A 13621-nucleotide genomic window follows, 5' to 3' on the forward strand; every position below is an offset into this window, starting at 1 on the left:
TGAGAATGAATTGTGGAGCTGTGTGAAACATTTTATGATGGTCAAAATGTATTGCATTTTTCTCATTTCACAGCAGGCTAGGCCAGTTATCTTAAACAGAGAGGAAAATCAGGCTGGTTTTGTTGTCAACTTATTCTTCAGAAATCCGTGTTGGCTATTCCTTCCCACCTTATTATCCTCTAGTTGCTGAAAATTTGGTTGTTTGTTCCAGTAACTTTCCACCTATTGAAGTTGTAAAGAAGGCTCTGTAATTCACAGGTTCCTCTATCCCACCATCCCCTCCCCCTTAAATATAGGTAAAATGGTTTTTCTCTGCCAGTCCTCTAGGAACTCACTTATCTTCTATAATCACATGAAGGTATTCACTAATTTTGGCTATTGCTTTACGTTGTTTCTGAAGTACCTGAGGGAAAATTCAGTGAGAAGATTTCAAAAATGTAGGTTATATGGCTTGAGAGAAGACAGAACATTATATATAGTATCCCATCAATTTTCACTGGGCACTATATCAGGCTTTTGGCTAAGATCAAGCCAAGTTGATGAAGTAAAAATGGATCTATTTATTTCTTCATGCTTCCATCAAATTTAAAAAGAGAAGATGTAGCAAAAGGCTGAAAACTGGACAGAACTGAAGGTGATATTTATACGACTCCAGTTTTTTAAAGAGACAAAATGATTCTTCAGTCAAAAGGAAGAAATCAAAACTCACGCTTCAGTGCATAAGCCGATTACAAGGGTCAGCAAGGAATTGTTCTCACCATTTCCATCATCTCACAGCACTGCAGTCTTATTTTTTATGGTTAACTAAAGATTATGTATCAAGTAGTATCACATTATTGACCTCAGCATTGAGCACTGGTGCTTATTCCCATTGTTCTTTATTTTCCACTTCTTCCCCTCTCTGAAATTTCAAATACAAAATATTTAATTAATCAAATTACTCCCACAAGGAGAAAGAAACAAAATTACATCAAGGTTGGATTTTTCAGCTTCACTTCAAAGCAAAATTTCCTTGTGTAACTATCTTTCAGGCAAATTATTTAAGTTTGCATGCACATGTCTTTCAAGTATCATGTATTTTCCCAGCAATGCATGTTTCAATATCTCAGAAAAATACCACATTCTCTCCTTTTCTTACACCTTCTCTCATTAGGTTTTCACTTGTATCAGACTGGAAGACTACTCCATTTCCACTTAGGATGTGCTATCTTTCCAGTTTCTTGGTATAATCCTCTTTGTTGCTATTAGTCACAGCTATTCTGATATCAAGTTTCTTTTTTGTCAGAATTTCCTTCATTTCTGAGCTATCACTTCCAAAGCACGTGGAGAAGGAGTTTAACTATTTGGAAGTACCAGTTACTGGCAATTTTCAAAGGCAAAAATCTCAACATTAGAGCAGAGATCCAGTTTGACAGGCCAATCCTGTTATCTCAAAAAGTTGAAGTACAGAACTTGCTAATAAAAGTGCAGATCCACAAGTAAGAAAGAATAGATTTAACAGGTATGTAAGAAGAATCTTTTTCCGAAATACACACACAGATGAGCTAACAGCAAACCTGCAATCTCATTTGAGAAGCTCTTCTGCAATGTATAATTGCTTTCCTTTAAGCTCTCCTATACTTCTGCGTTTCTTGGCTTTCATTTGATTGCATATTTTCAATTCTGTATCTGAATTCTTGAGAATTAAGAAAGGACATTCTCAAACTATTTGAGGGATTACATGAAGTGGCAAAAATGGGCCTTGATGACCCTGCAGTAAAAGTTTGTAGGGCCTTTCTGTGTTTATGTGCTGTGGTCAGGGTCTTTAATTCTTCATACAATGGCTGATGTCTCCCTGCCTAAAGAAAAGGTATGCCTAGATATTAAATAGGCATCAAATTACCTACTGGTAACCACCAGGAGCAGTGAAAGGAAGACCTTACTCTCAGGTCCATACTCAAAGTTTGGACCACCACCACTGGGTCACTAAGAAGGGTTTAAAGCAGTGGGGTGGCCTCTAGAATTTATATGTAAATAAAAGTTTTCTGTAAGACCATTAACAAACAAGTGAAGAGGAGTAGAACTACAAAACTTAGTTTATTATGGTTATGTCTTTCCCCCATAACTCTTTCTTCATACACAATAATATCAGCTTCTTCCAGCTCCCTGGTCATACCAGATAAAATACCTCAGTTGCTACTCTGGAACTGCATGCAGGATGATCCCTTGGTCAAAGAGATTGTATAACTGCCCATACTTTCCTCAGTAGAGGCGTCAACCTGGGCCTCCTTTCTCTAATGTACCTGCTAATTCCCAGGGAGCAGATAGAAATGCTAGATTAACAGTTGGACTCAATGATCTTAGAGGTCTTTTCCAAGCTTAATGAATCTATGATTCTATGAAATACAGTAGTCCTTGGGATCTCTATTTGTCTTTCACAATACTAACAGAATATCAGTGCAATTATATCACTGCATAAACTCATTTCTTTGGGAAATCAGACTCAAACCAGCTGCGGAAGATCCTCCCCTGTGAAGGACAGCAACCAGATGGCTCACAGCAGATAATGGAAGGATGAGAATTTTGGCCAAGAATATCTCAGCTCTTACAAAAGCTGCTATTTCATCACCATTACAAATTGAATACTAAGACAGATGGAGCATGGGGTTTTGGAGTCTCCTCTGAAAGATTCACCTGGAACAAACTGAAAAGCAAAGAGTTTGCCAGCAAGACAAGGCCTAAAAAAATCTCCTATATTCTAGTAAATGCTAGTTCTTCTTAGCCATTAAGCAATCCAGGCAGAGGAACTGCCTCATCCAGATTATTCACCTTCCCATCTGGGAAAGCTGGAAACATGTTACAGCAGTAGATTATGAAGAAGATGGGAAATAGGTAATACATACCTATTTGTGAGGGGTAGATATTGTTAGTTAATGTCACATTTATAAAGGACAGTTAGATAATACCTCACACTCTCTGTGGAGACTGCAGCAGTAGAATTTGAAGACCAAAATCTAGAGGCTGGCAAGCAAAGCATCTGAGGTTGTTTTTCAGGCTTTCATAAAGTTGTGCTTGCTATATTAGAGCCATTCTGGGACAAATGAGGTCAGTACATCTTTATTCCTTCTTACTTTATTCTTTCAGCTTGAAAGTGTCCTGTGAAGGCCAGGCACTCATATTCTGTATTTCTAGAAACACTTTGAAGCTAGATGATAAAAACAACGTAGACTCTAATAGTTCAGATAGAGAAGTAGTCTGTAAGACTTCTGTTTCTTTTTCTGGTTTGATTTCATATACAGTAGCTTGAAGCTGACTTGAAAATGTTTATCCTGGTGGTTAGTAGGATATGTCTTCATGCTCAGACAAGGCAATCAGAAAGATCAACGCAAGGTACAGATGCCAGTGTTGTACTTCTGAAGCAATGTCAGACTCAAGAAATATTAATTAGAGGAAAGATTTTCATCCCCTAGAGAACCTACAGCTATTTTCTAAGTTAAAGAATATTCTTTCTTGATGAACAGACACGATTAAAAAAACAAAGAAACAAACAAAAAAGAAACCAAAAAAAAAAAACCCAAACAAAAACCCGCAACAAAACCACAAACAGACAAACCAAAAACAACAACAAAAAAATCCACTACACACTATGTGCAAGTGGGTGCATACAGTAATTATGAGAGATAGCAAAATATTCGTTTCTGGCTGGAAAAAGAAATAGCCCATTCTCTTCTTTGTCTTCAATAGCTGCTTTTGGAAATGGGTTGTGTTGGGCACATTTCTAATATGACAAAATGTGCATAAAATGCCAAGTTAAGCAGGAACACAGTCATAATAAAACTAGGAAGTTGTCTTCTCTAGTGACAGCTCATAGGCCCTCACCAATCATTAGTTTTGATCTTCATGCCTGGGAAGAAGTATTGCCTCTATCTGGTTCAAGCAGACAGCACCTTCTCATGTCTGTCTATAGATAAGAGATAACGCTTTTTCTGTCTTTGGCATTTAGGGGGTATCAGAGAACCTTATCATCTGTCCAGCAGCCGTGGGATAAGAGACCATTTTTCACAGTTGCATGGAAATATGTGATATTGTGGGGACTAGTATACATGAAATACAATGTTTTGTAGCTAAAGAACATGATATGCTTCCATAGCCAACCTGTAGCACAGACAGAGACAGTTCAGGTTCAAAATGCATTCCAGGTGTACAACAGGAACAGGTTTTATCCCATAGCAGAGGCATGGCAGATCTGGCAAGGCATGTGCTCAGGATTTGAAAGAAGTGAAGGACATGAGCAGAAGGAAACAAACAAAAAATAGAGGGAAGACATTAGTACGTTTTCCTCATGGAGGATTGTAACAGCTGTGAATAGGTCCTGTTTAGGGCATAAGTATTCCAATGCCTACGGCAGCAGCTCCATCCCTGATCTTTATTCCTGCTGGCCTCTCAGCTTGCAGAGCTTAGGTGGTCGCAGCAATATTCACCATCCCATCTTCTCATTGCTTTCACAGAACCCTTGGCTCTCTGACACACACCAGCTCCCCACTCCACACCTGACTCAGCCTTCTTTCTCTTTTGTAGCACAGGAAATTCCACACTTTCCATCCTCTCATTCTTGGCAGGATACTACAGATTTTGCTTATATTGCTTTGGGGCCTAGAGAAAGGTTTGAGAAAGGCTCCTATGTACAGCAGCAAAGAAAGCAAGAAAGGTCACACTTTGGGGAGGAAAAGCTTAATGGCTTTTTTTTAAAGTGCTAGTTTACATGAACATCAATTCACAATTTAAAGTTGTTTGTACAGGGGTTTTGACAGAATGGTAAAAGTAGTCAGAATGTGAGAACTAGAAGAAATTTTTGCTTAAAAAGTGTAATTAGTATGATTTTCATGTGTATTGTGTATTTTTGCACATCCTTGATGGAAGAGGGTTGCTTTATCTGGAATTTTTTTGGATTTTCCAGTGTCTTTCAACACCACACTTAGTTCCTGTGGAGGCTGACTTCAACAGAATCAGTTAGACCAGCATGGAGCTTTTGAAACTCTCTTGTACTTCTGTACTGCTCTTTACAGTAGTATTTACAATGCCTCACACTGAGTAAAAGCTGGGCATCAGATCTTCCCCTTATGCAAGTTATCAGCATCATTTTATTTGGACATGTTTACTTTGTGATTGTGTGTATCTTTCATTCTTTTTGATCTCTTTATGCATCTATAACCATGGGGCTGGGATTTATACAATGGGACTCCCTCTGTCGTTCTGTGGGATTTTTCACTCTGCAGGCACTCCATAGCTTTGAAGGACTTCAGATCTTGAGCAAAATGAGTTCACTGATGTGTCCCAGGAGAGATTGTTGACTACTCTGTAGATGTAATTTTATGACAATGGATTGTATTCTGAGTTAATGTTTATGCACCATATGGTATGTTGTCAAGTTTCATTGTATTTATGAAGATCTCAATAAAATGAAGTAAAAATAAAAATACATGTTCAGGCCAAGTGTGTTTTCAAGAAAAATAACAAATACCTCTAGATTTTTCCTTTTAATTTAAACTTACACATAAAGAATAGCAACAGGTAATAACAGTAGAACTGGCCTGGGCCAGAGACAAAAATAGAAAGTTCTGGAAGTAGTACAGAAACATTTAGGACTATAATCAGGCAGCCTGTTTAGAGGTACCTAACTTAGGTACTGCAAGCATTAGGATTTCTAAAATCATAGAATCACAGAATGGGCAAGGTTGGAAGGGCCCACAGAGGGTTATCTGGTCCAACCTCCCTGCTCAGGCAGGATTATCCTAGAGCACATGGAACAGAATTGCATCCAGACAGTTCTTGAATATCTCCAGCAAGGAAAACTCCAAAACCTCTCTGGGCAATCTGTTCCAATGCACCGTCACTCGCACAGTAAAGTTCTTCCTCACATTCAGGTGGAACTTCCTGTGCATCAGTTTCTGCCCATTGCCTCTTGTCCTGTTGCTGGGCACCACTGAGAAGAGCCTGGGCCCAATCTTTTGACATCCTCCCTTTGGATACTTATAGACATTGATGAGGTTCCCTCTTGGCCATGTCTTCTCGAGACTAAACAGGCCCAGCTCCCTCAGCCTTTCCTCTCAAGAGAGATGCTTCAGTCCCTTAATCATCTTCATAACTCCAGGAGCTCCACATCTCTCTTGTACAGAGGAGCCTAGAACTGGACACAGCACTCCAGGTGAGGCCTCATTAGGGCTAAAAACGAGACAAGTACTGCATCAGTTGCTTAAGAGGCTTGAGCTCCTGGATCAGTGGAGACTCCATCCCTGGTAGGTGATGTTAGGCACCTATTGTGGTGGTCTGCCTGGTGCAGAACACAGCCTACAGCTTCCTACTGACTGGTGCTCTTGTAGGCTTATTGCAAAGGTGTCTTATAAAAAAGCAGTAGGCAAATGAGGTTCAGGAAACTTAAAAAGCAATCTCTAAAAACATAAAAGAATAATCCATTCCACAGGGGGTAAAAAATTGCACAATACTCACACCCCTACCTCTGATTTAAAATATCACAAAAAGTCAAGAAACAAAGTAAACTCAGAGAATTCTTTTCAGTCAATTTTATCTTTTTCTTACTGTGGTCACTACCAAGTTGTTCAGCTTCTTTTGTCAAAATATTGGGAGGAAAATCTGTAATTAAACACAGAAATCATTTTCCGTTAGCATATTCCTAGTGCAGTGTATGTGCTGCTAAGAAAAATTTACAAATTAGAAGCATTTACATTCAAATTATCACATGTATTTGTGTATTCATGTACTGAGAAAATGGAAGAGGGAGTTTAAAACCAGTTGCCTCTTTCCTCCCCACTTTCTCAGTGTAATATGTCCTCTCCAAATGAATTACCTCTGCTCAAGCAATGTGCCTGCATGGAATCCACTAAAGTCTGTAGCATTCTACAAGAGTGCTGAGTCCACACAGCAAATTCCATTGGAAGGACCAGGCATAAAAGATATAAGCCTGTAATTAATTTTATGAATGCAAATAGTCCACTGACTTTCTGACAGACCGTTTGCTCAATGTGATGAATACACTAAGTATGTCTGTAAAGCTTTTCAAGGCTGAGCACTTTGACTATAAAATCCTTGGCATTTATGTAAATATATATTGAGCACAATATGTTTTAATCCCAGTGGAACTCTCTGGGTGCCCATATGGTCATTCAAACTATTAATGTTTTTATCCTTTCTTTGGAACTGTTGTTCTCTTCAGAATTAAAAGATAAATGGGTCACTTTCAAGAAATGCTAGAAGTTGGTTCTGGCAGTTATTTCATTTTCCTTTTCATCTTTGCCCAGAATTAGATATTCAATTAAGAATTGCTTAATTACAGAACAAATATGTGTCAGGGGGTGTCATTAAAATTGGAGCATGAAGAGTAGCTCACACTTGGAATTTGCAATATGGGCTAAAAGAGAAATTTGTGTTTGCGTTGTTGGAAAGTGCATTATTGTGACTCTTTTTTGTGTAGAAGAGTTAGGTAGTTCCTTTGTACCATGTATAGACCACCAGCAGCACAGAGTTCAGTCAGATCTTCATGGGTCTTTATGGAGACAAAACCCACATTTGTAACTGCTGACTGACAAAAAAAAGGATTTTCAGTGATGTTTGCAGGGCAAGAACAGAGAAAGTAACCTAAACAACTGAGCTGATAATCAAATATTCATCACAAAAACAGGGGCAAGAAAGGTATTCACTTTGGGTCAGGGATCTAAACTGCCCAGATACACCTGATTGTTTTACAATGGAGTACTCCACTGTGAGTAACAAAATCAAATATTTAAATTGTTATTGAAAAATAAAGCACTGTCTGCAGAAATCCCACAGATTTTGGACATGCAGTCTTCCTGGGCTCAGTAATTTTTGTGTGAGAGCAAGGAAAACAAGATTTCCCTCTCTTTACTGCCTTCAGATCCTTTGCATATCCCCATGCTGGGTCATGAAACATATGGCAAGCAGAGGTTCATCAGTTCCATCTTTGCAGATTTCCTTAAGAATGCGTTTTGAAGGGCTCCAAGAAAAATCTTGCATTAAGAGAACATTGAAAGTTCAGTTCTGCCTCACTCAGTCATGGTAAGAAACACCTGCCTGTATGATGAGTTCAGATTCCCTACAAGAAACTACTACTTCTCCCTCAGCCTGAGACAGACTCTGTCTCAAAGCCTGCACCATCCATTTGAGGCAAAAATCACTATGGTCCACCTAAGTCTAGAGATCCCATCAAGCTTGTACACTCAAAGTATATGGCTATTATCCTAAGTGTCGCATCTACAGTCTAAGTGACCCTGTACTCATCCATCACACTCAGCTGATGAAGAAGCCATGTGCATGAGTTCTCTGCAATACTCAGTCACCCACGGCCTTAACTGTAGCTCAGGCATCGCTTGTGTTACCCCAAACCCTAAATGCATACGAGTACCTTCTTATACTGCTAAGAAATATATTCCTTGACCAGCAGGCCTTGCAGATGCAGAGGCCAATAGTACACACCTGTGATGGTGAAGCTGCAGGAAAAGAGACCCAGAGAGATCAGCAGTGCCTCAGTCCAGAAGTTAACAGAGGTCTTTGTCATTCTTTTAACACCAGGGCAGGACCTGAGACAGAAAAAAGTGTCATTTACCTTCAGCCTCAGAGAGAGAGAGGAACCATTCTGGACTAAACACTTCTATTAATAGTAGTCATTTGCCTTTAAGCAAGCAGTAAATGCTATGAGTTTGAGCCTTCTTGTTCACAGTTTCGGAAAGGCATGAAACACCAGAAACTCTGCTATTAACAAAAAAAAAAAAAAAAAAATCTGTTCCACTTCAACGTTAGGGCTTTCTTCCATTCCTACAAAAATATATGACCATGTCACCTTGGGCTGGCATTAAATGGGGAAATTACTGGTACTCAGGAAAGGAACATACATTTACAAGACTTTACCTTACTTAATGGCAAGTTTCCTGGCAGTTGCTGTGCCCCAGAATAATGTTGCTTTCTTAGGGATGTTACTCCTGGGGACCACTGAGTTGCACATTGTTTTCAAGAAAGGTTCCTCATGGAAGTGCACATTCAAATGATAAAAGCTGTTATCACAGAGAGCCTGAAGCATTTATGTCCCTACTCTTGACCTTTATTTCACTGATTTTACTTATGTTGCTTTCTGCTGATTTAATGCACATGTGCATAAAAAGCATACTGATGATCAGATTTCTTTTGCTATTGCCTCATTACAGGTATACTGGTAACTCTGTGAGTTCACTTGACAACGTCTTGATATTATCTTGCCTAAGCCCTGATGATCCTTTATGGCTGAACTTAATTGCAAGAGACATCTGGCACCATTAGTTTTGAATCTGTGGTTTGAGAGTTCACCTACAAATACAACTCTTGTTGCCACAGGAATTGGTCCATTTTGTTGTATCACCGCTTTGTCACATAAACAAAAATGTAACTGATCTGTGCAGTAGATGAAATTTCTTAAAGCAACAACTCCAGGCAGAACCTTAGCTGCTGGACCATAGCCTGCCCCCACTTTCTCTTCTTACTGAATTCTCTTAAATTATGTCAGGGAGTGGTGAGAAGTCCTTCCACACATTTACTTGCTAGCAAAACGTATTGTAAAAAATGTCTCCCTGACTTTGCTGAGAATAACTTGCTATTTGCAACATGCCAAGAGGAAGCTGGTCATACTTATTATGTGCAGAGAGCTTCAGTCTTCTTCCTTCAGCGTAAATATGTATTGGCTGTTTGGAGCAAAGGAATCACAGTACAGAGAGAGGCAAGCACTGCACACATAGCTCTTGTACTCCTTTGACTTGTGGGCATCCAGCAAGCTGGGCCTCGTCCCTGCCTCTCACAAACAGCTGCCAACTTCTTCATGAAGTGACAGACACACAGAGATTACTATGGTCCTTTTGGGCTTGTACTGCTTGGATAAATCCCCATTCTTTGCCTTTGCAGACAACAAGCCCAAGCACATTATGTAGCCAATGTCTAAACAGACATTTGTTCTGTACATTGCTCTGCTTAGAAGAGATTTACCATGTTCTGTACTTATAGTTTGTCCTTTCTTTGTTGTGCCTATTCTGGATTAGATTGTAAACTTTTCAAGGTAAAGGACCTATTATTTTTCTGCACTTTACAACTGTATAGGCTAGCAGCACTGTGTAGTTGTACTTCTTCTGGGCTTTATACTTTGAAACATTATTTTGTGTAGAAATTAGCCTTAGATAGTTATTGTGTCTCTACTCCCACTGTGGACATCTCTTCCAGACTTAAACTGGTGTTTTCAGATTTCAGACAAGTTTTGGATTAATTTCTGAATTTCTGTTTCTGTAGATTTCTAAGTGTGCCCAGTTCTCCAGTTGTAGCATCTTGGATGCTGGGGAATTTTTAAACACTTTCTTCTTCTCTGTTAAAAACTTTGTATTGTCTTAGTCTTCACTTCAAAATATTATCATGTAACTGTCTAAAATACTTTTTATGATTTTGAAATCTTTTGAAGGATTTCAGCTGGAAATATTTGACAGACATCTGCTACATTTTATTTCCACAGGATAAATCAATTAATTAAGCCTAAAGATCTAAGAATAGAGCAGCAGTAAAATGAGGTGTGAACTACTTGCTTAAGCCTCAGAGCTCCATACGCCTTTCCTAATGAGTCTGTTTGTCATGAAATGAGAAAGAAGAGTTCTTTAGAAGACCAGCAAAAATACTGGGCCAACAGAGGATGTATGGAGTGTTTTGACAGAGTACCTTGAGTGCAGCAGCAAGTCATTAAACTTAGTAAAATGGTGAAGGAAAGGTTTGCTACAATCCATAGCCTGGAGTGAGGTCACCAACTAAACTCACTTCATGACAACAGAAGTTGTCCTAGATTGATGAGAAAGTGTCCTCTGACAGAGGTCACCATTCCTCTGCCTAAACAGGCTTGTCAAGGAAAAAATATGTTACCTAGACTTGCTTGGACAAATTACACAATAGCATGTGGCCATCAGCACTGTGAAACATTTTGTGGGTTATAAAATGTTTAACTGACCATTCAAATTCTAGAAATATTGCATTTGCAGCAGCAATCAGCTCCTCAGAGAGGAGGCAGCAGAGTGTGAAACCTGAATTCCAGCAACAGAGAGGCTGAAAGAACAATTAAAACTAGAAATAACTTGGAGCTGCTAGAAATTATATTCAATGCTTGCCATACAGCAATAATATCTATACTTATGTAGACCTGTGTGCATGGATGTGTATGTAATGACAATGTCATAGTTTCCAAACAGAAAGACAGTTGCCAAATCTTGTTCACTAGCTATCATAATTTGCCAGAGTGCGCTGGTTTTAAATATTCTCTAAGGACTTCTGGTCATAAATATTTCCAAAAAGCATGCACTTAGCTCATGACAATCAATATCACAAAACAACACTACATCTAAATTAGCAAAGTAGAGAACTCTTACTTATTGACTAACCCCTAATGTTTCTTCTGTCTAGTGCTCCAGGTCTGCAGCTTATATGGTAATAGTATTTCTGGTTTCAGGAAGTGTGCATCCTGATATTGCATTTTTATATAGAAGAATAAATACTCTATAGCATATTTTCTTATTGAGGAAACTCTTTTGACTTGAGGAAAAAAGTATCCTCCTAAGAATTTCCTTTAACTTTACAGGACACTGCCTTTCTGAGAACCAGTATCTCTCCCGGACATTTCAAAGGACTACACAGAACTTACTTTTTTCTCAAGGGACCTAAGATACTGCGCTTGGACTTTTAAGTCGGTTCTAGTATACAGATGTGGACTTCAGGTAGAATGAGCAATGCAAAGAACTTGTTTGGACTTGGCATCTCCTTGTATTTTTGGGGACTGATGGACCTTACTACAACTGTGCTGTCAGGAAGTGCCAGGCCCCTCACTGAAGGGCAAGAAGACAACCTGTCAGACAAGCTGCATCAGCGTATGAAGAGGAGCTGGGTGTGGAACCAGTTCTTTGTTCTGGAGGAGTACACAGGAACTGACCCTCTCTACGTCGGGAAGGTAAGACCCGCACCGGGAGGATATCTGGCAGAGTATATGCATCTGTGTGTCTGTGGACTGTGGTGAGACACAGGACATTTCCCTAAATGCCTCTACCTTCTTTCAGGCAGTGAATTTATCCACATTAATTTAACTTCTGCTCCCAAAAGCTTCTGCCTCGTGTCACCTTCATTTGGGAAGAATTTCTGTTTCAAGGGGCTGTCAATATATTTGCCTATTTCAAAGAGATCTGCTGCATCAATCATCATCTGTAATTTGAGGTATTGTTGGAAAATCTGCAGCGATCTTTCCAGGGACTCTACAATGTCAAGGCAAAGCAAGGTTATATTGACATATATGGATTAGGAAAGAAAGGAAGAGTTTGTGATCATGCTTCTATCCAGGATCAAGTCAGCTGGAAGCTGAAATTCACAATCAAATTAAATAGCCAGTTTCTCTTGAAAACTGACATTTCAATTTTTGCTTTCTGCAAATCTCTAGGGTCAGAGTATCTTCTGGCTTACCACATCTTGACTGCAGATTAATTCTGTGGACTACAGAGAAGTTGCTACAGATCTGGAAGAGTAGAGGCACAGCTCATTAAATCCAATCATGAAGGTCCTATTTTTTGGTCCCTTATACCCCAAGAACCTACACATCAGTACAAATAAGTGTAAAATGTACCCCTGAGCTCATCCTATTTAGTTGGTAATATTTTGCATTTACTTTTCTGCAGCTCCTTGGTTAATAAGCTGATGGAAGTCAGATCAGTGATGTCTGCCATCATAATTTGCCTCACTATAACCATTATTTTTTCTTTATTTTCTGACTGTTTTTAAAGACCTTGAATTGTTTAAAGTATTGACTCTGTTATTCAAAGGTTTATGGTCAGCGTTAGGTTTGCTTCTATTCTACACGAAGGTGACAAATTGGACATGGGGGATGGGGAGAGTTAGTGTGCTTGAGCGTTTGAACAATACAAATAAGTTTTTACACATCTAGAATATCAGATACTGCTACGATGAGTGGATACGAAATATAGGTATATATGAAAATATATATAAAACCTAAGAAAGGATGTCAGAAAAAATCCTTCAGATTTCATCGTTTATTTTTTTACATGATATAAGCTCCTTTTTTTCCCAAGCTATCCATGTTCAGGGGGAAAAAAATTATGTATCCAGAGGCCCAGTTTGGTCTCTTATTTATCATTCTTCAATCCCATAGAGCTAAGCTGTGCTCTAAAGTCATACCAGTATAAATCAAAATGAATCCATGGGCTTCAAAAGACCTCCTCCGGATTTATCCCTGCGTGATTGACAGTGAGATGTGCTCTCCTTCCTCCCACAGCAATGACATTACTAGTGATTGCCACCAAATGAGACCTCATTAGTCTTCATTCATCTGTGCACCTAGCTTTTCAGCTCTTGATATCTCTATTGATTAAAGAAATTAATATTTGTTTTCATGCAATTTCCAGCTTTGGAACAAGGGCCAGGCTTATTATTTCACATACTCAGTTAATCCAAAATGACTTCAGGCTTCCACTGCGAGCCAAATTTTAGCTAAAACAAATACTGGGAGAAACCAACTCATCTTTGTTTTACACTTGATGGTGTCATTAGGAGCACAAAC

General features: G+C 39.0%; 1 protein-coding gene across 1 annotated transcript in view; it reads left to right on the forward strand.

Annotated features, from left to right (window-relative positions):
* Positions 1-13621, forward strand: part of CDH20 (cadherin 20) — a 119579-nt gene that overhangs the window by 70692 nt on the left and 35266 nt on the right. Inside the window, exon 2 of the mRNA XM_027657468.1 lies at positions 11642-12007. Within this exon, the coding sequence (XP_027513269.1) occupies positions 11765-12007 (243 nt within the window). The 5' untranslated portion in view covers positions 11642-11764. The remainder of the gene's footprint in view (positions 1-11641; positions 12008-13621) is intronic.

Source organism: Corapipo altera, unplaced genomic scaffold (assembly GCF_003945725.1).
Source record: "Corapipo altera isolate COAL_440 unplaced genomic scaffold, ASM394572v1 66, whole genome shotgun sequence".
NCBI lineage: Eukaryota > Metazoa > Chordata > Aves > Passeriformes > Pipridae > Corapipo > Corapipo altera.